Below are 22,571 nucleotides of genomic sequence, written 5' to 3'. Positions count from 1 at the left end.
GACAACATAACTGATCTACATGTGATTGGTAACATTAGGAGCGAAATAGAGGAAGAAAAGGGTGTGGAAGGCTTGAATAGTGTCGTCACTGATCTGACACTTGATCCCTAATCCTAATGTTAAGGTAGCGGAGCAGGAACCTTGAAAAAGAAAGGAAGTGCGAAGACCCTTCAACCAGACGAAACAAATCGAGTACTGGCATAGGTATAAATAGACACTAATGGCGTACAGAAACGCGATCAGGAAAGCAAACCGAAAAACCTTCCGCGAATTTTGTGAGGGCTAGAACAAACCACAGAAGCACCCAGGCTATATAGAGCTATAGCCAAATACACGGCAATGTCTTCTGTCTGCTTAAAAGGGGAGATGAGACATTTACCGAGAATGAGGAGGACAGGATGTATTTGCCTCTCAGAGATCCTGTTCCATGGTGCAAGATAATTGCATTCTGCTTGAAACCCCAACAACGAACAGAACGGGGAAAAATGTGAACTGGAAACTAGCCACAGAGGTATGCTCGGAAACTATGATAAGGTGAACAGTGGGAATTTAAAACATGAAAACAGTAGATGGTATTTTCCCATCACTACTTCAGGGAGGCCTAGAAATCAGTGTCTCCCCTAAGAGTGGTAAAACGCAGAATAGCCTATATAAAGGGTATGGAGACGGGTCAGAGGTTTATATTCCGTTTATATTCCGAAAGCGGGCGAAAAGGATCTGTTTCACTCTCAATCTTTCAGACCAGAAGATCATAGATAACTATATTAGAACTACAATTCTAATAGGCAAACCCCTACATTTATGTTAGTGCGCTTACCGGGCAGGATGGTTAACCGAAATTGCTCTGTATAAGCTGACGGATGTATTACGCGATGGCATAAAAACGAAGGAAATAGCGCTGTATGCGTTTTTGGATATCAAAGAAGCGTTCGATAAAACATCGCACAGATACCCATGTTTTAATCCGCAAAAGAGTGGGAAATACTCTGCTCTTCTGGATGGGCAGAATGTTAGAGGGTAGGCAAGTATAAGTACCAACAGGCATAAATTCTGTTGTCTTGAACCTTACTAAAGGTTGTCCACAAGGTGGGATAATATCACCACCGGGTGGATGTTAGGATCATTGTTTTGAATATCAACTCAGTAGTTAGCCAGGCTCGAACTATTCCTCGGTGAACACAGTCATCAAATAGTACTTCTGTGTGAAATGAGGTTCAACAATTTTAGCCTATTCCGGACTGATTGGCACCATCCTAATTAATCAACTATATACGGGGGCCGCACGCACTGTAATATTAACCTCCGACAACTCTTCTTGCCCACTAGTGCCCTTAAATCACTCGAAGTAAACATTGCCTCAATAAAAACCACGTCCAGCTTCGCATACTTCGTTTCCTCTTACTGTACCAATCAGCCCTTTGACCCTAACAACTTGCCCATTATTACATTCTTCTACGAGAGCCAGCTTTGCTTAGTTGCTGACATCAAGTTCTGTTGTAGGTACCATCTCCGATTTTAGCACGGCGCTCCCTGCTTACAACGTAACGAACTGCCACTCTTATCTTGACTACTTCCTGATCAGCAGCAACTTCAGGACGCGAACCCAAATACGCCCCCATTCCTGGATATTGTTCCTGACATTAGTAACCACGATGTCATTATCCTTGATATGAGTCCGGCCGATAGGGTAATGCGCTCGGCGCCTTTGGCAGAACGGGAATACTAACTCCCGGCTCATTAAACAATCCAAAACTCCTCAAAACAACTAAGTTTCAAACGATACCGTTGAAAGCGCAGTGCGTCAATACAATGAAGCAATTCAGGAAATATACGACGAATTTGTACCAACCCGGTCTGTCAATTACCGAAACCTCATCTTCCTCCGGCCGAAACCTTTCAAGATATACACCGCAAAAAATCCACCGCAGTATAACTTCCCAAAGAACGAGATTCACGCCCTCGAAACTGCTGCCAATCGCAACGACATCCTATCCCTAAATATTTCAATAGATATATTTCAATACAGATTAGTTTATAAGCTCAAAAACATGCTGAAGTTTCATTCGCACCTCTGCAAGCTTCCTAGATGGTCGACAAGTGCAAGTAAAAGTTCAACAGCAGTTCTGCTCTCCTTATACCTTGCCAAAATCTCACGAGAATCCGCCCTTTATGCAGCCCTTTTTTCATTCTTCACAAGCCTATTCCTAACCGCAATCCCATCAAAATCCTCCAATATGACCTCATAGTTTACACCTCCACCAAAGATATAGTGTATGGGCGAAATTCGTATCTAGACGAGCTGCATCGATAATTTACCAAGTGGAAACTAGCCCTAAATCCTCAAAAGTGTCAAACGAGTGTCTTCCGCGGGAAAATGATGAGGATAACTCCGTAAATATCTCGCGACGCTAAGAATCTTTCCCTAACCATTAATTCGATTTCCATTCCTAATGTTAAACGAGTTGTATACCCAAGCGTCACCATCACCTCCAATTTATCCAACATTGGGGTTCAATAAACCCACTCTACAAAAGATCAAAATTTACTGTTATAAACAGTTAATTAGACCTTTGATCACTTCCGGATTCATCTTCTATGTAGACGGATATCTCTCCTAGACATATGGAGAAGCTACATCTCAAGAAACGACAAATTCGCCACTGTATCAGCAGTCGGGAACCCGGAAACTGAGCGCTTCAGGTATGAAAGGTTTTGTTGATCTTTTATGTAAGAATATTTAGGTACATGGTGGTTCCATTTATATATAGTCCGTAGTGAACATACGTTGAATCTATCCGACATTGAATTCGATGTGCTACTGACATTTAATCTCATAGGGAGTAGCAATTTGACGCGAAGGAGGCAAGTTTGACCTAGTATAACTTTGCTAATAATAGTAGGATCTGCACCAAACTTTCCAATATGCTGTTTCATATTAAAACGCTCCCCTAACCGGCAGTAAACTTTTAAAATATAATAATTCGCTACTATTGGCTTTATTTGAGCAGATATGGTGACGGGCTTTGAGGCTTTGATACCATGTATACGAACAATCATGATTTTTGTTATTGGTCCTCCAAATAATTGACCTCTTTGGAATCCCCCTCATTTTGCCACTTTGCAACCAATGTCAGAACTAGTAGTTTCTTCGAAAAGTGCTGATCGAGACCTTTCATCTTGTACCCCATGCGGCTATAGTGGGTGAAAAAATGTCACACCCCACCTTTTGCATGTAGGTGAATGCCGTTCCTAACCCCCTTTCCTTCCCCGATCTGCGCCCCCTCCTCAATCATCCGCCCAAATAAACCAGCTGTAGCGATTGGATGTTTTTTTTTGTAACCTTTCCTCTAGGAACGGCCTATCAATTTCTATCAACATATCAAACTTTATTATTTCAAGTTCTATAGCCAGAACAGTTATTAATATGTGGAGCATTGAATTAATTCGGTAAAAACATTTTCCTCGGAGAAGTTTCAATTATCCCGGCAAATAACCATATGGAACATGGTAATTAAATTTAGTAGGTTTCTCCCCCTTTGTTATGGGCAGTAGCAGTATTTCATTGTTCACGCTCGAAAAGAAGGACAAGAAAAGCCCATTCATATGTACATCATCCTCGAGCCGATCAATCATCATCAACTGCAATATGCAAACATCTATAGGCAGAAGAGTTGGATTGGTGGAATTCTCCTTTATAGGAATTCAATATTATGCATAGTCACGTTTTTAATTATTCTTGGCAGGATGCTCTCAATGCCACGAGCTTGTTCGGGTGAAGACTTCAAAAAACTGGAAGGCCTTCGTTATTTGAATGTGAACACAAATAGTCCTCGATGGACCTGTGCCTGCGGCCGGTCCGAGAAGCGTTGGATCTAAAAAGGGGCCAGTGTATTGTAAATTCAAAACTTCAGGTGTGACTTCATTTGAAGTGCAATTGAACTCTAGGGAAATATATATGTATGTGGCTCATATTTATGTTTGATTTTCGAAGTGGCATCTCCACAGATTCTTCCTAGAAATTTCCATTATTATTGAAAAATTGGGAGGTATTCGGGCACAGTTCTTTGTATCCCACAGGCAGCGACTTAGGCATTGCCAAAGTTAGCTAATAAATTCAGATAATATGAACGCAGGAGCAGTGAATGGAGGAAGAAGTGAAGAATAAACTTATTCATATCAGCCGAAAAAGGGTAAAATTTCCCGGCTTGTACTCGTAGGTTTTATTCAGTAGTTTCAAAAGTTGAAGCTTCGCAAAACTTGAGCAAATTAAGTCATTAAAAATCCCGAAACACGTTGCAGAGGACAATATCCCAGAAGAATGTTAGTAAAAGGATTAAAGCACATATATGAGTATCAAAGAATTAGTCATTCATTACAGGAAAATTACAGCTAGGTTCCCTTTACGAGCACTAATTTGATATGAAAATTCCGAAAGCCTGAGGATGAGCCATTCGCTACATACATGAAATGTCATGAGTAGGAACGTTACGGGTGGCATGGGAGCGGGAATAGTACGCTAATGGCCATAGTTGCATGCATGTAAATGGAACAAAGATTCGAAGCCTGTTCCGCACTATCTGCTTATCAGCACCATAGCGTTCTACTATAATTCTCCTTACTACAAAGATAAGGTAGACAGCATCGCATGCGAAAAAATGGCGCTTGTTTAGTTCCAACAATAGTTGCTGCGGAACAAACTTTTACTTTGTATGGGGAATGAATTTTTACTCTAGTTACAACGGAAACTTTTATTCGACATAAATGCCTTACATGTTGGAAGTTTTTAGCATTAATTGTACTCTTGACAAATGGAGAGTTTGTTATTACAACAATAAATCTTATTGTAGCTCCGGAATTAAAACTTTAGTTTACTGAGAGTCCTGGGTAGCCCTAGTGTTTCCTAGAGTTATGATGGGGAAGCAATGCTTGCAGTCAGGGTATGGATAGCAATTAGAGCGTACCACTTCGAGTAATTGTAATGAGTTAGGACGGAAATAAGTCTCTGGCGAATTATCCCCACACTTACAAATGTGTAGACAATTTTGATTTGAAGCACTAGGCGGAGATTAATATATTTACTCATAAATTAAGAGCACAAATACACTGACTTCAAATATTGGCCTCACAAGATCGCTCACTCTTCGGAATGTTGGTAGCCCACATGGTACTGTTATTAGCTTTCAACAATGGGATAGCACAAAGATGAAAACCGACATCCATTACCAAGCGAAATTCGAACAATTAGCCACGAGAGCAAGGGGCTGAAACTTAACCAAAGCGGTCATCGCATCTTCTATGCTAAAACTAATATAGACAGAGGTGGAGAAAGTATCTGCACTACTTTTATTACAAAATACAATGCGATAGGAACAGCTTGCTAGGCCATTTATAAAATTTAAAAATTAAGCCGATATAAAGGAAGCTTCTATGTTGGGTAATGAACATGGAAATTGCTTCTTCGAAAGCGGAGTGAGAAGACCAAATTAGGGAACCATCTTCCAGAATGTTTCGAAAAAAGGAATTGACGGATCGATTTAAAGTCAGAAGAAAAATGCAGTAAGGTCCCGAAAAGAACTTGGAAAGGATAGTGGTTGCCCACCAACGGAGTAGAAAAGGAAGTGAAGGAGATTTGGAGTGAATAAAACATCGTGCTAACTCATTTAGAAGATTGCGGAGTAAGATTATAGTATGAAAATAAGATGGTAATATAAAGGCAGCGTCTCTCCTGGTGTATAGTAATAATAAACACCTTGTAGTGCCTTTTGTCACGCAACTCGCGAAAGATCCCTGTCATTCCTTTCGTCTTCTCCAGTACAGTCAAGAAAATTCATTTAATTCCTCTGAATCCTTTCTTTCATTCCAGCAAAGCGTTTTCCTCTCTTTTATTTAAAATTCTCCTCTTCTTCCATACCTGAGTCAATTTGAGCATTATGTTAGCCACATTTCAAACCACTTTTGGGAATTTTTCGAAACATTTAAGTAAAACTAAAAAAGTCGCTCGACACTCTTCCGCTGAAAGTCATAACTAAAGTTCTTCAACTGTGGGACGTGCAGCGACTTCTATTTTCATTTGACACCAAAGAAGTCGCAGGTGGTCAAAGGGTAGTATAGATCCCAGGGCGAAACGTGCATTGGAAGCGCCTACTGAACCGTTGCGACCAGCTCTACTACCAAATCCTATCTCCGCCTCCACGTGGTGATCGCTGGGAGTTCTTTCTTCACGAAAAGCTGCAGACGGAGAAGGATGAAGGCGAGTCTCCCGCGCTTAAAAACGGGACAAATTGTACCAATTGGTCCTCCAGGTGGGGGTTGGGTAGGGCTGACAACCCTACATAGAAAAGAAACCGTCACGAAGCCACAAAAGTAGCCTCGGACTGGATTGACTATACAACGACGAACCCGCCAACGGCAACGGAATAACGATTTTTGCATTTTCTCATGGAACGTGCGCTCCCTGTACAGAGATGAAGCTGCTGAGTAGCTAGCCGACACCCTGTCCCAATATAGGATGATGTAATAGCGTTATAGGAAATGCGTTGGACCGGGACCGGCTTCCTGGAGAAAAGCCACTAAACCATATATTATAGCGGCCATCCAATAAACCATGTGCTCGGAGTAAGGTTTCTTAGTCAGCCAAAAAATGAAACCTGCTGTTATCGGCTTTGAAAACATAAGCGAACGGCTATGCACTTTGCGCTTGCGAGGCAAATTTATATATATACAGAGGAGACTCCAGAGTGGGAGAAGGATACCCTCTACGAGGCAGTTGTGCTGAACCTCGAAGCTTGTCTCAAGTATGATATCAAAGTCATACTTGGAAATTTCAACAGTCAAGTCGGGTCGGAGCCCAGTCAGGTGATACATCGGTTCCCACAGTTTAGCATAGAGAAACCAATGATAAAGGGGTTATTCAGTTAGCAGTTTCGTACGAAATTGTTGTTGGAAGTACCTGGTTTGCGCGGAAATCGGTCCACAAACGTATGTGGTCCTCTCCAAATTGATCGCGTGCTGATTGAACACCGTCACCTCTTAGCATTGATGAATGTTAGAACATATAGGGGAGCCAAAATAGACTCGGATCACTATCTCGTTGGCATAGTGCTCCGGGCTCAAATTCTGAAGCCATTCATAACAAATAACAATTCATATGGGATCATGACCTTCAAGTGTGTTAGAGCACTTCATTCAAGTCTGTATCGGTACACTACAACAGGACACTGTAGTAGACAATGTGGTCAGTATTCCGCTCGCCCGAGGTTATTACCCCGATTTGACTCAGGTACTCATTCGCAGCTGAGTCAACTGGTATCCGACGCCAAATCTTGTTACAAATCCCACCGCTACCAGTGAGACTTGAACCGCGAACTTCCGCATGACAGCCTTGTGCTCTAACCGTCTAGATATCCGGACATCGGAAATGGATGCCGCAATATCCGCAGCTAACAGATGCCCTGGAGAAGAAGCATCAACAAATGATCTTAATAATCACCTGGAGAACGTTATAAGTGATATAGCTACAAACATATTTGGCCCCAACCCCAAGAAAAGTCGGAACGGCTGGTTCGAAGATAAATGTAAGCTAGAAACGGAACGGAAGAATGCTACAAACCGAGTAATGTTGCTTTCTCAAAGAACGCAGGCACGCGCAGAACCTTCAAGAACTCTGTCGAGCGGAGAAGCAACTTCACAGACGGAAGAAGGAAGTCTGGGAGAATTAAAAGGTCCGTAAACTCGAAAAGTACAGAGAGCAACCGCACCAAGCGGGAAAGTTTTACCAACAAGTCAGCAAGATGAAGCCTCATACATCTCGATACTCATACTGCCGAGACAAAGAGGGAAATCTGATTTCCGACAGAATGGGCATATTGAAGCTATGGGTTGAGTACTTTGATGAACTGCTCAACAACCAAAATATTGGCGAATTGGAGGTCCTGCCAACTGGGGGATATCAAGGATAGCCCCCGATGCTCAGAACATCGTTGACCCATACCGAAGAGGCTTCATTCCAGGCAAATCAGCAACAAATCAGATTTTCGTTCTGCGGTAAGCGATGGAAAAACTGTTGAAATATGGACATCAGTTGCACCATCTTTTCATTGACTTTAAGGCCGCCTATGATAGCATAGCCAGGGTGAAACTGTACACGGCTATGAGAGAATTCGGTATCCCGACGAAATTAATAAGACTGACTAGGTTGACCCTGATCAATGTGGGAGGCCACATAAAAGCAGCAGGATCACTCTCGAGACCATTCAACATCAACAACGGTCTAAGACAAGGAGATGTTCTATCATGCGTCCTCTTTAACCTGGCCCTGTAAGAAGTGATGCGAGTAAATGCGAGAAGTACGATCCTCTTTAAGTCCACCCAATTACTGGCTTATGCTTAGGATATCAACATCATGGGAAGAACCATCCGAGACGTACAAACTGCCTTCATCCAAACCGTGCAGGCGGCGTGAGATCTTGAGCTGCACATCAATGAAGGCAAGAAAAAATATATGGTGGCAACGTCAGCACCAAAAACTAAAGAACGAACAACATCGAATCGCATTGGTCAAACGAGAAGAATAAAGATAGCAGACTACAATTTTGAGACAGTTGAAAATTTCTTTTATTTAGGGTCGAAAATCATAACCGATACAGCTATGACGATGAAATCCGCGCATGGTTGTTGACAGCCGGCAGAGCCCATTTCAGCTTACAAAAACTGTTCCGCTTGAAACGTCTCACCATAGACTCAAACCACTTACTGTACAAGACTATGATCTTGCCAGTCCTCATGTATTCCTTGGAAGCCTGGGTTTTTAGCAAAAAAATTGCGAACTCTTGACTGCCTTCGAGAGAAGAATCCTCCGAGGAATTTTGGCCCCCTACATAAGGATGAACGATTCCGTATCCTACATAACGACGAAATCTATTAGCGATACTGTGGTGCGGCAGGATCTGCAGCATTCGAAATTTATTTCGGATGTTGCGGATGCGGACGGGTAGATGGCGCTGAACGCGGAAACATCCCCGCCTCACTCGATTTCTCGGCTATTGCCAAGGCGCAAGTGGATGACGCAGCACTTCAGAGCCTCAAGTCCAACCCCAAATACAAATTTCGGGAGTTGCCCATCTTCGGCTCAAACCTCTCGCTCTGCTGCGAAGACTCGGAAAAGGGACCTCGGCCATACATTTCGCAAGGAAGTGTTCCACGCAGTTCACGACTTGGCGCATCCCGGCATCAGGACAACAAACCGGTTAGTCACCGGAAAATACTTCTGGCCCTCCATGAACAAGGATATCAATTCCTGGGCCAGAGAGTGCATCGCATGCCAGAAGTGTAAAGTCTCCAGGCATGTAAGGAAAGAAGTGGGCTCATTCCCCCGCACTACCAAGCGTTTCCACACCATACACCTCGACATAATAGGGCCTTTGCGAGACTCGCACGGTTACAAGTATTGCCTCACAATCATCGACAGGTTCACGCGGTGGCCTGAGGCAATACCTCTGAAGGACATTACGGCGCAATCTTGTGCCGAAGCCCTCTGCCGAGAGTGGATACCTCGCTTTGGCGTCCCTGCAGTGATCATCACTGACCAGGGAATGCAATTTGAGTCCACCCTTTTCTCCGAGTTAGGCAAACTCCTGGGTTTTAAACGCCAGCGGACTACTGCATACCACCCGCAGTCCAATGGGATGCTAGAACGTTGGCACCGGACGCTGAAAGCCGCCATTATGGCACGCGACGACCCGTCCTGGACTCAAGTCTTGCCTCTCGTCCTTCTCGGCCTTCGTACAACCCGCCGAGAGGAATTTGCTGCCAGCCCCGCGGAGCTGGTTTACGGGGAGAACCCAAGACTCCCAAGCGATCCGGTCTTCGACAAGAGATCGGGTCTCACGGAGTCGGGGTTGGTGCGTCTGCTGAGGGACAATCTCCGACGCATCAAAGCGCCACCACCCACTCGACACTCGTCCATACCTGCTTGTTCGCCCAAGGAACTGGACACATGCACGCACGTGCTGATCAGGACGGATGCCGTCCGGAAGCCGCTGCAGCCTCCATATGAGGGCCCGTACCGCGTTCTCGAGCGGGGAGAACATTTCTTCCAGCTCGAGATCGGTGGTCACAAAAAGGCGGTCTCTTTGTCCAGGCTGAAACCCGTGTGCGCCCCGAAGCAACGTCGTGTCCGCTTTGTGGATTAACGGCGAACGAAGTTCGGGGATCCGTCGCCGAAACCCCTAGGTTTCGTCTGGGGGCGGAGTGATGTGGTGCGGCAGGATCTGCAGCATTCGAAATTTATTTCGGATGTTGCGGATGCGGACGGGTAGATGGCGCTGAACGCGGAAACTCTCCACTCACGCGTTTTCAGAACGCACCGGGGGAGTGGAGAGCCAGCGGTAAAAAAATGCCGTTGGTTGGGACAGTAAGGACCGCATGGAAATAAGTCGGTCTCTTCTGATCCAACCGCGGCACGGAACACTTCAGCGCGATCGTGAATTTCAAATATCTCTTTTGCTGTTTCAAAAATACATAAAGTAAAATCGTGAATTAAGTTTTATCTCTTTTACCGTTTCTTAAATACTAAAATATTATTTCCTTGTGGATTATACCGAAAATAGATTATTTGCTTCCCGTGCATTAATTTAATTAAAACAAATAAAATTGGATAAAGACCAAAATACCACGACCGTCTGGTTGTGGATAAAATCCGGCCTAACAGATGGCGGTGGGCGTATGGATGGGGATGATCCAGCCCGAAAGTTTATAAGGGCCATATCAATGATAGAAAAAGAAGACGAGGCAGACCTTCCTGAGATGGAGTGATGGCGTAGATCAGCACGCCAGACAGCTTTTAGGGATATCGCATTGGTGAACCTCGACGCAAAATCAGGGTGTCTGGAGCTCCTTATTAAGGCAGGTTTAGACCGGATACCGGTTGTTTTGCCGTTGGTGATGAAAGAGGTTTTAATTTTACATTATTAACTGATTTTTTAAGAATATAAACCCAAATGCAGTTGAAAATAGTCAAAATCAAAACTTTTGCAAGCGTTCAAAACATGATTTGAATTTTGATCATTTTTAAGCCTTTGTGTAAAAAAAAATCTTATTAAAATCAATTCGTTGTCTGTTTGCCCTTCGGTCTTTCATACGCACTTTCCTCCGAAACGGCTAAACCGATTCAAAGGATATATGGGAGCTATGAAATCCCACGCATACAATGAATGACATGACATTTACATGAAAAAGGAGGACATGGGGTATCAAATGGATGCTATGTATCAAATGGAAAGTATAAATCAGTATTTTCGGAAATTCATATCAGTTTTCACGTAAATTGAAAAATATATAAGTAAGGGTTAAAATGTGCACACTTAAAATGAGACTGGGCTCATTTTCGGAAACTACAAAGCCCAAAAATGAAATGAAAAACTCAGGGTGCTTATGTGAAATCTAGGTCTCACAATAAGTCTCATAGGAATAGCTCAAATAAACTTACTAATAGTAAATTTGTATAATAATCGTTGGTGCAACAATCCATATTTAGGCGGGGCCTTGAAGTGTATTAGAGCACTTTATTCAAGACCGTAAAGGTGCACTACAGTACACTGCAGGGCGCAATGTGGTCAGCAGTGCGCTCGTCCGAGGTTATTATCCTGATGTCACTCAGGTACTCATTTACAGCTGACTCGACTGGCATCCGACACCTAGTCACGATAACAAATCCTTCTGCCATCAGTGAGATTTGAACCGCGACCTTCCGCTACGACAGCCCAGCACTTGAGCCATTCGGACAATTGTATATCACCAACTTTTTAAAATTGACTGAAAATCCCTTCTTAAATTCATCCTAGGAGTACGAAATTTTGCAGCATAGAGAACAGTATCATGCATAATACTGCCAAGTATCGTTAAAATTCAGATATTAGTATCAAAGTTGTAACAGTTTACACTTTCAATTTCGCGCAAATTTAATGCCTCTTAAGCGATGCAGATAAGATGCTGACGTCATAATTAACGAGAATAATTTACATTCGAGTGGAATATTAAATTTTCATTTGTGAAGAATCTACTCTTCCTAGCCTTTTTCAGGTTTTGTTGTCTGTTTGTCTGTCACACTCATTTTTCTCAGAAACGATTGCACTGAGCAGAGGGCTGCACATTTTTATTTCACCGAATATACCGAATCACCGTATCAAATGAAAGGTCATGTTAGTTTAGACATTAGTTAGAAAGAGGAGGAGTGGGGGAGGGGGGTCTGAATGGTACAATTACTTCAAGATCTCGTTCTCAGAAACTACTCAACCAGACTACCCTCCGTTACGATATCAGTTAAAAACAAGTTGGGAAACCGGAAGCTAGACGCTTCAGGTATTAGAGGCGCTGTGTTTCCCCGTGTGAGAAACGATGAGTGCTTAGCAGTTCCGTGTGAACATAGTTCTTCTTCTTTTTCTTCAGCCTTTGTCCCGTTCGGTGGCAATGCTGACCACATTGCCTCCTACAGTCTACTGTAGTGTACCGTTACGGTCTTGAATGAAGTGCTCTAACACACTTCAAGGCCCTGATCCAATATGGATTGTTGTGCCAACGATTATTATTATTTGTCCCGTTCACAAGCGGGGTCGGCTCGGCTCGTGATCGGTTTCGCCATTTGGTTCTATCGAATGACTGATCTGAGTGCAATCTCGAGGTTTTTAAATTCCCATTCAGCGTATCAAGTCACCGTTGCTTCGGCCTGCCTTTCGGTCGTTTACCATCGACTTCGATGTTCAGACCAATTTTGGCAAGTGCACGAATTGCGTGACCATACCATCGAAGACGCCTCTCACGCAATTTTTGCACGATCGGTGCAACCCCATATATGATAGATCGCGGATCCAAGATGTTGCATCTTCGTCTCCATTACCGCAAGATGTCGTTGATTGTCTTTTATAGTTGGCCAACACTCAGAACCATAGAGGGCGACAGGACCGACGATTATGCGGTAGATTTTAGATTTGAGACGTTCGTTGATACGTCGATCAAAAAGAACGCCAGTTGTGGAACGCCACTTCATCCAGGTTGCGTTAATGTGTGAAGCAATTTCATAACGCAATTCTCCATTGACTGATAGCGTTGACCCGAGGTATTTAAATCGCTCAGTTCTGTTCAGATCACTGCCGCTGACAGTGATTATGCCTGTTTCATGGGGATCGGTCGTCAAAAATTCAGTTTCGTTTAGATTCAATCTGAGATCGTGTTGCATGAGGCGATCATTCCATTTTTGGACAAAATGCTCGAGACTATTTTTGTTAAAAATTCCAATATTTTCTACTTTTTAAAAAGCCATTTGCACAAATAATTTTATCTGGAAAGTACTGTATTGATAATAGTCAACTTCATATGCTTCACATTAGGAGATACAAAATAAGTCGGTAAACCGGAAGCTAGATCCTTCAGGTATAAAAGGTTTTGTTTTCCTCTGTGGGAAACAATGAGTGATAAGTGGCAGAGTGAGCAAGTGCCGGGGGCTTTAGTCCAACGAAAATGTATTTTGAACCAATGGCTAAGCGTACCACCATATTCCAGGCGTAAATATACGCCATAGATAGATATGCTTCCTTCAACCTCGAATGGAACTACAGGGGGCAGAACGTTGATATTCTAACCAACAGCCAGCTAAATTGCAAATTGGTATGAGAATCCCTCTACAGATTGAACAGGATCGGCTTGCTCAATGAGGTCTAGATACACTGAGTCCCAGGCCAGCCGGCCAGGAAAGAAGCAGCGATAACGTTATATGGGCCAAGTTTCGGCTTTCCTAGTTGGTTGTTTAGCAGAGTATTTTAACAAATTACAAACTATTTAGGTATCCAAGGTATCCAAGAAAGTAGCAAAACGCTAATGCTTACCTGTATTTATGTTATTATGAGAGTTGTGGGAACTACTAACGCCTTTCACTATGATAGCATCCCCCAATGAAGTACCATTTGTTAGCTCTGCGCTCTGGCCTTCCACTCTCTGACTTGCATTACTTTGGCTTACTAGCTTCTGATTATTGTCGAATGTCGTTGATATTGTTGTAACTATTGTTGCAGTTGAAGACGTATTCGATGGAGCTGCCGTTAAATTAGCTGTGGATTTGGAAAGGATTTTCAAACTGCTTTTTTGAGGGTTATCATATGAGTTTAGATGACCAACTATTTCCTCGGTATATGTTTATTCTCTTATTACTTCCAAGTTTTTAGCTAATTTTTACAAAAATTCTTGACTCTTTATTGTTTTGCCTCAGGAAGATAAGGTTAATATCAAATATCACGTATTTCCTTTTAGGGGTCGATTCCCGTTTTGTTTCTATTAAAATGAGTAACCCCATGGAAGGCAACACTTTATACAATCATTTGTCATCTGGACTAGTCGAAGTCCTTCATTCATGTAAATCTACGAACTATTATGGATGGTATATCCTACCTGCTGTCGTTGCCGTTATATTGTTATCCAACGATAGAAGAGGTTTTAGTGGCTTATTGTTATTAACAGCTCGACTATCGTTCGTGTCCAAGGATTTGGTGACTTTCTGTTGATGGAATAGACAAAGTCAAGTATCACTTCAGGTCCTCGTAGATGGCAAACAATAGGTCTCAAAAATTATTCAAACTTCATTGAAATTTCAAAGGATAATTCTATTGAATGGAATAGAAGCTACATAGTAAGTAGTCCATTGTCATACGTACCGATTCGCCTAATTTATTCAGGGATGCATTTATCCGATCTGGATTCCTTGGCGGCGGTTCCGGTGGTTCTGATGCTGCAGCCATTGTTGGTCCACTCGTGCCATTCAACTGCATTTCAGTAATACAGGTTGCTGATGAGTGTGATTGTTTGATTGCGAGGGGTGTGCCACTTTGAGATGGAGTGGTGAATTGATGCTGCTCGAATTGATAATAGTAGAGGTCTAATGATTGGTGGACGTGCTAACGTTTCTAATTACTTCTGGAATACAATAGAGGATAAAATTTGAATCTCTGAAGGTTTGTGATGGGTAGGTGATGAGATTTACATACGTTCTAGATTCTGATAAAATATTGTGTAATTTGTTTAAACAGAAAGTGAGATGGAAAAAAATGCCGCGTTCATTAAAAAAAAACTTAAGCGCGGCAATGGAAGTTATCCGGTTTCTTTGTTGTATATGCGTTCCTGTGTGTTCATAAACTATTATTTATTTCGCAACGTAACGTGTAATTCCTCAGTATTTGACATAAAGCGAATTGCCAGGAGGGGGGAGGTTTCAAACCTGTGTAAAAGTATATACTTATAGTATGCCTAGCGAAACAGAAATTGCAGTACATTTTTCCATAGCAACGAATGAATGTTCCGTAAAGGTAAAACTTGTCCATTTCATGAAGATTGTAAGTAAGTAATTTTCATGATGACACAAACTAATACAACTCCAAAACCAAAAAAATTAAAGAAATCAACTTTTCCAGTTTACGCTTATATTGAACAACACTTGAGTTTTGTTCCCACCTTCCGATACAGTCACTCACGATGGTCAAAGTTTGAATAGCTAATTGAGAGTGGTAACAGAAAAAGGGTACAAAGGAACCTAAAATGAGTCTTCAGAAGTGCTTCCATTCATCTTCGTGTATTTGAAATAGATCTATATCATTGCACAAAATCAGTGAAAATTTGCGAGAATGTAAGAAATCTTTATTAAAATTTGCTGCACACTTCCACTGTTTCAAGACCGTCAAAACGAAAGGGAATAACATTCATTGTTGGGGCATGCATTTTAAAAGTTTTTGTATATAATAAGATATCGTGCTAGTTCGTGAAAATCACAAATAGTAATAATTTCCAGATAATCTCTTCTTCAGGAAATAGAACTTTTGTGTATTTGGGACAGCTTTTTCTAACCATACCGTTCCATTTGCAAATTACAAAGCCGGTAAGTTATTCAAGGAAAGGAATGTAGAATTGATTAAGCTATTCTACTACTTATTATTCACAGACACACGTTCTTGATGAAATGTAAATTAAAGGCCGAAAGAGAATATATTGAAAATTTAAGTCAAGTTTAGAATAAGAGAGTGGTATTGGTTTTTGTTTAAGGGCGAAGCGGCCAAAGTGGTTCCTTGATGTTGATCACTCCCTTATATACATTTCCAAACACAACACGAGTACGAATTACGATCAGGGCGGAAACCGCCTTCTTCAGGTCTGAGTTAGGTCAAGGACAAACCTGATCAATTTGAGAGCAACTTACTCGCATTTTTTTTACAAGAACGTAACCTACAGCCTGTTAGATCTAACGTGAAGAAACTTCTGCAAAACGGATAAAATAAAACCTTATTGAGGACAAATTACAAAAAAGTCTACTTTCATAGGCAAAATTGAAATCTGGGCAGAGCTGAAAATTCGGATTTTTTTCCCATTATTCGGGAGGACGTTCCATCAAGTATTTTTTCTTCGAAATAGGTTCACCAGGAAACCTATCGCCGAAATATTCCCACAGATTCTCAATAATATTGCAGTGCGTGCAGATGTTTCTAGTAGCCTCGGACAATTGAACACAAATATATGCGAGTTTTTCACGCTTTATTAAAAAGGGGCGACAATCGCATTGCCGGCTATGCCATGTAGTTAAATTCGCTCTCCCAAGATGGCCGACGGTTCGGTCCCTAGAAGCACTTGGCGCAGAACAGTAAAGAAGGAGCGCATCGTCCTGTGAGTTGGAGCTTAAGAGTAGACTTAAAGTTTCCCTGTTTGTCATAAAAGGTGATTAAAAGGGATAGAAATTCACATTCGCAACTAACGCTGTCCTGCCCAGTTATCCCCTCCGTCCATTAAATTCACTGGCTCTGCAGCTAATTCCCACTATCTTGTGATTTACTCTGCCGCTACTTTTCCTCAGTTTATGTTCCCCCTCCTTCCTCCGAATCCCTTCCGCTAGCAGATGTAGCCTGCCCCGCATCGCTTACCATTCTCCTTCTTACGCCTCTTCTTGTCGAGTGCCTCAATGGAAAACTTGATGCCGGACCTGGCTACGATGGTCTTCCAAACATCTTTTTACTCAAAAGTAAGTTCATCTCCCTTTCCCTATCCCTTATTTTCAACAAAAGTGCCGAAGAGAATCATTTTCACGGCTTGTGGAAAGAGGCTTTCATCATTCCAATACACAAAAGTGGCGATCGTGCACTTGCCTGTTATCTTTCCAACGGATCTTGCCGCGTCTCTTTTGATGGCTGCTCCTTCTCCTCCTCCTCTGGCGTCCCACAGGGATCTATTCTAGGCCCTTTAGTATTTTTATTTTTTACCAACGACCATTCCCCCTTCTTACTTGTCCCTGTTTGCTCTATGCTGAGGACCTTAAGCTGTTTTTCGCTGTATCGTCACCTATGGACTGCGTTTCCCTTCAATCTAACCTATACACTCTGTTTCGTTGGTACTCGACTAATGGTTTAGCGTTAAACGTCAAAAAGTGTCACTCTATGTGCTACTCTCTAAAGTCCTCACCCACTTCTTTCTCCTCCTCTCTTAATAGACATTCCTTATCTTGCTTGAATTCCACTCAAGACCTCGGAGTCACTTTCAACAATAAGCTCCGCTTTGACAACCATCGCCTCAAAGTCAGCAATCGACCAGAAAAATTGTCAGGCTTTCTACTTCGGTCCTCCTCTGATTTTGACTCCATCCAACCCTGGTTAGCTCTCTTCAATTCCCTCGTGAGGAATACTCGAGTACTGCTCTGTGATCTGGTCACCTTCCCGTAACTGTGATTCTCTTGTCCTTCAAAATGTGCAACGTAAATTCCCCCATTCCCTCTTCTTTAAGAAAAGCTTCTCTTGTGTGGACTACCCCTCCCGCCTCCGCTTTCTGAACCTTTCCTTCCTACACCAGCGTAGATCCTATTTGCATCTATGCACATTTTTTAAACTTTCCTCTGGTCTGATGGACTGCTCCGCCGCTAATGGCATTACCTGCCGTTCTGCGTCTTATAACACACGTAACGCAGACATTTTTAACGCGCCCTTCGCAGAGCTCGAAGACTACTTTCATTCCCCAATTCCTAGGATTTACCGAAATTACACAGCTTGGTCCTTTTAACTTCTCCACTTTAAGTAGTTTTAAGCGTAGGATAAGACTATTGTTCTCTCCTCCTCCTGAGAACAATAAGTACTTGGAGTTTACTCTGTTTGTTGTCCGTTAAATAAATAAATAAATTTCTGGACTAGCACCCGGGAAGTTTTGGAACTTTATTGCTACTTTCGACATGGGAGCCGGTTTCTGACAAACTTCTAACTGTAAGAATCCGGTCCAAGTGTACAATGTAATGCACCAACGGAGACTTCAGATATAGTGCAGAAGTTGCCTTCTACGAGTAAACCTACGTAAGGGAGGTTTCCTAAAGTTGACATTGTGATTGTGATGGTTGATCTGAATATTAAATTGGACTCTGGCAACGCGTCGCTCGGACATGTGATGGAAAAAAACGATCTTGGCGATCGTAACGATAATGGTGGGAGATGCGTGGATTTCTGCAGCTTCCACCGCCTTGTCATTGGTGACATACTGTTCGAACAGAGAGCCTGCCATAAGGTCATAAACAATCAAATTGACCACTTCACAATCAGCAGTAGATTGAGGAGTTTTCTTCTGGATGTGTATAACAAGAGAAGCGCTGATATCGACCACGAAAGACATGTTGAACGGGATGTGTCCTCCACTTTTCGTAGGATTGGGAAATTACGACCCCCAGTCCAACATCGACCACTTGCATGATCCAGATTTTCCTCGACACTGGGAGAGTTACCTTACCGAAGAATATCGATGAGGATTGGGCTGCCATTAAAAAAGCTCTCTTCTGGGGTGCTACTGGTTGTCGGCCACGTCCAGAAGGGGCGTCATTAAATCTGGTTGCCTGCGGAATCGTGGAAGCGGATCGATGAATAGAATGAGGTGAAGGTTCTATTTACCGCTGCGAGTGATGGTGGGCGTGACACGCTTGATCTCTGATACTGAGCGAAATCCCGAGAAGTTCAACCTACGCCGAGACAGGAGAGAAATTTTACGGTCGACTTTTCATGCACAATGAGCAAGAACTGAAAAGGTTGAAAGAACACTTCACTGCGGTTCTTAACCATACGACATCCGGGGAAGTTCCTCCCCCCTGTGTGGATGAAATGGCTAGTTACCTTAGCATGCGGATACGGAGTGTTTTTCCAGACAGAAGCGAAATTATTTTGGCTATTAATGCACTCAAACGGAACAACGGCGCTGGGATAGACGGTCTCCTCATGGGGTTGAGAGTACCTCCAGTTACTGCAGATCTTCTACTTCCACTCATTTCCAAGAGGGTGGAAGATGGGGATGACTATTAACATTACAAAGAAGGGTACCCCTTTTGAGTGTGACAATTGAAGCGATGTCTGCGTACTCGCTGCCGTTGCAAAGATAATAGTTAAAATAATCCTGCTATTATTTCTTCTTGTTATCGCACCGAATTAGATGTTGCCCGACGAATTAAAAATGCTAGATCCGCTCCGCGTTCTTTCTATGCTCCTATCTCGGAGAACCCCGCTATTTCTCAAAAGCTCTAAACCATCACCACCACCTGGCTGCGTCGTATCATCTGAGTACATCATCCTGTCCGAAGCTCCTTTCGTGGCTCCGTAACATCGGTTTTCCATGTAGGATTGTCAGCCCTACCGAACCCCCAACCTGGAGGACCAGTTGGTACAGTTTGTCCCGTTTTTAGGCGCGGGAGACTCGCCTTCATCCTTCTCCGTCTGCAGCTTTTCGTTACGAAAAAGCTCCCAGCGGTCACCACGTGGAGGTGGAGATAGGGTTTGGTAGTAGAGCTGTTGGTGTTGGTTCAGCAGGCATTTCCCAGGTTTTATGCTCCATCGTGGGTACCAATCCACGTTTCGCCCTGGGACCTATGTTACCCTTTGACCACCTCTGAGTACGCTGGCCTGTACCTATCGCAAACAAAGACCTTGGTCGATGGGCAGGCCTGGCGCTCGTACGCAGTGTGATCGGAAGGTGGAGCATTGAATTTGACTTGGGATACTGGATCATGATCCCTGTACTTTTTCCCAGAATGCGGCCCTGTTTTTATACCTACCAGTTCCCACAGAGACAGAAGCCTATAATTGATCTGTGAGCTTAAGGTCTAGAAAAATTCCATAAATGGAGATTTTACTGACTCCAGCCAAGCTTTCATTACTTTTGCTGAATATTGTGGTTCCTTGTAGGCATAAGCTCTTTTTTTATTGGCATTTCCTACTGGACACACAAAAAGGGCGTGTACTTAGTCTTCAGCATATGTTCTATTATCCCATCAAGCAGGAAAAACCAACATCAGGATTTGAAAAAAATAGGTCTCATTTCTACAACTAACAGCGTGGTGGATCTCACTAGGCTACTGTTTTTTGGATGCTACAAAAATACATCCAGAAAAATTCACGTCGGCTTTGAGTTCGGCTACATACCTGTTTCCACAATTCCAAGCACTTCACACCATCCCAAAATTTGCCTCAACTCCAGGTATCAAGCACTCCGTCTGGTAGAAAACTAGTCTGCCAGTTAGGAATGTAGAATTTCCAAACAATGTCAAGAGCGCGTAGATCTAGCATAAATGCTGACCATATTGTTCTGCTCCTCGGACAGAATGTTGTTGCTCTCGAGGTGCGCATTGATCCTTCCACTAATAATGGACGTGATGAATTTGTAGAGGGTTGGTAAGCAAGTGATCGGTCTTGTGTCTGTGGGGTCCTGCACCGTGTCCTTCTTAGGGATAAGGTAGGTAATCCCCGCAGTGAGGAAAGGGGGAAATTCCTCCGGCCGACTTATGACCTCATTTATATTGCGTGCCAACCGACTGTGTACGCTGCTAAAATTTCTTAAATTAGAAATTCTGCACCCGATTCAGACCTGGGCCCCTCCAGTTCTTCGAGCTGTTTATGGCTCGTCGAACTTCCTCTTCGGTAACATCCGCGAAATTCATGCCAGGTGTATTGGCATGGCGGGTGCCTTCGGCGGTGATCCACTCAGCATGCTCAGCATGCTGGGCAGGTAACCCCCAAAGTCCACCCCAATATTCTTTCGCTTCCGTCACCAAAAACTATTGTCTGGGCGCTCTGTTGGGGTTCATTGAGAGATCTGAAAAAGCTCCGCTGGTTCCTCGCTTATGTTGCATTCTGAACACGTCTGGAATAACTTTCGCCATACTATCGTAACCGACTGCATATGACAGAAAGTTTCTGTTTTAGTGTGTCCAGAATTTCAATAACGGGTGTCTCACAGGCGATGGCATAGTTCCGGTAAACCCTCCGCACTTTATTTCTCACCCGTCGGCTGGCATTGCCAGTGCTGATCAAAATCAGTCTAGCAATGTCCTGCCTTAGTGAGTCCCGCCGACGTTCCAGACGAATTTTCCATGGTGGATCTCTTTTCTCACTCAAACCAATAACACGAAAGCGAATCTTCAGACCGTGTAATCTGATAGCCGCAACTGCACCACAATACACAAGTGATTGTAGTTGCAGCAGCGACATATCAGCACAGTCGAGATGCAATCTCATCATTGATTTGAGATAGAATTCCCGGAGTTGCTGGAGATGCATAGAGCCTGGAAATACCTGGTCTATGCAAAGGATCCATATCCGAGAATTCTATACACGCTCTTTGGAATTCGTCCCGAACCTCAGCGGTAACCTCAGCTGGACGGTGGAGAAGAGTGCTTCGGCTAGTACTGAAACTGTTGCCTGCAGTGCCGCGTGGTGTTGTTGATGCTGCCGCCTCTGCCCCCATCGACTCTCGGTCACCAGTTTCCCCGATGACTTCAAGTCGAACACGTTCCCTGATGGTGGCCGGGATTATGTCGCTGCGAGTAATAAAGCGGTACTGGTCTGCGACTCGCTGCACAGTCACGTGCGCGAATTGCGGGAAACGCTCGACGAATCTCTGGTGCAACAAGGGGCGGTAAGATGTTGTACCCGCTCCCGCCGTTATTTCGTAGTAGGAGCGGATGATGAAGAGGTTCATTTCTTCAGTCCATTTCATCCGCTTCCTACGCGAACCAGCTGAAGTGGTCACCACAGAGTGTGGCGAAACAGCTGCAGCAGGCGGAGCTGTGCTCCTGGTCGTCGTGGCGCCTAGACGTCGAACCGCCCCACGACTAGCGGTTTCGACGCCGTGCTGTCCATTACGAGAGCCCGACCCAGTCACCAAGTCAGACGACTCCCGCCGGTTATCCGTACCGGACCTTAAATTTCTCCTTCTTCTCATTTTTGGTGGTTTATTATTATTATTATTATTATCTTTTCTTGGTTTGCACGCGTTGCTCGTTCAACAACAACGAGAATGTTTAGACAAGTCATAGAGAAATTTTCCAAATACAAAACAGTGTAAGTGCTACAAGAGATAGCCGTGGACCGCCGAAAGTGGTCTCGAAATTGTTCCCAAACCAGTTCTGAGGAGCTGCAGTCAAATTGGGGCTGTTTATTATGGCCATCACTAATGATATAAATGAAGAAAATTTTCTTAAGGAGGAAGAAAGGTTAGGATCAGGAGACTTAGTTTGGGGAAGTGAGGAGCTATCA

General features: G+C 43.4%; 1 protein-coding gene across 12 annotated transcripts in view; it reads right to left on the bottom strand.

Moving 5' to 3' along the window:
• The window catches only part of LOC119656207 (kazrin), a 414,592-nt gene that overhangs the window by 68,206 nt on the left and 323,815 nt on the right, over positions 1 to 22,571 (bottom strand). For 9 of the 12 annotated variants that reach the window (XM_038062602.1, XM_038062657.1, XM_038062661.1 and 6 more), the window contains 3 exons: positions 14,700 to 14,958; positions 14,437 to 14,542; positions 13,878 to 14,099 (listed from right to left, as the gene is read on the bottom strand). In XM_038062602.1, coding sequence (XP_037918530.1) covers positions 13,878 to 14,099; positions 14,437 to 14,542; positions 14,700 to 14,813 — 442 coding nt within the window. In that variant the 5' untranslated portion in view covers positions 14,814 to 14,958. The remainder of the gene's footprint in view (positions 1 to 13,877; positions 14,100 to 14,436; positions 14,543 to 14,699; positions 14,959 to 22,571) is intronic. The other 3 variants (XM_038062611.1, XM_038062646.1, XM_038062653.1) reach the window with 1 other exon arrangement.

The sequence above is a fragment of the Hermetia illucens genome, chromosome 1, assembly GCF_905115235.1.
Source record: "Hermetia illucens chromosome 1, iHerIll2.2.curated.20191125, whole genome shotgun sequence".
NCBI lineage: Eukaryota > Metazoa > Arthropoda > Insecta > Diptera > Stratiomyidae > Hermetia > Hermetia illucens.
The sequence above is the reverse complement of the archived record's forward strand: the minus strand, read 5'-3'. Positions and strand labels throughout refer to the sequence as shown.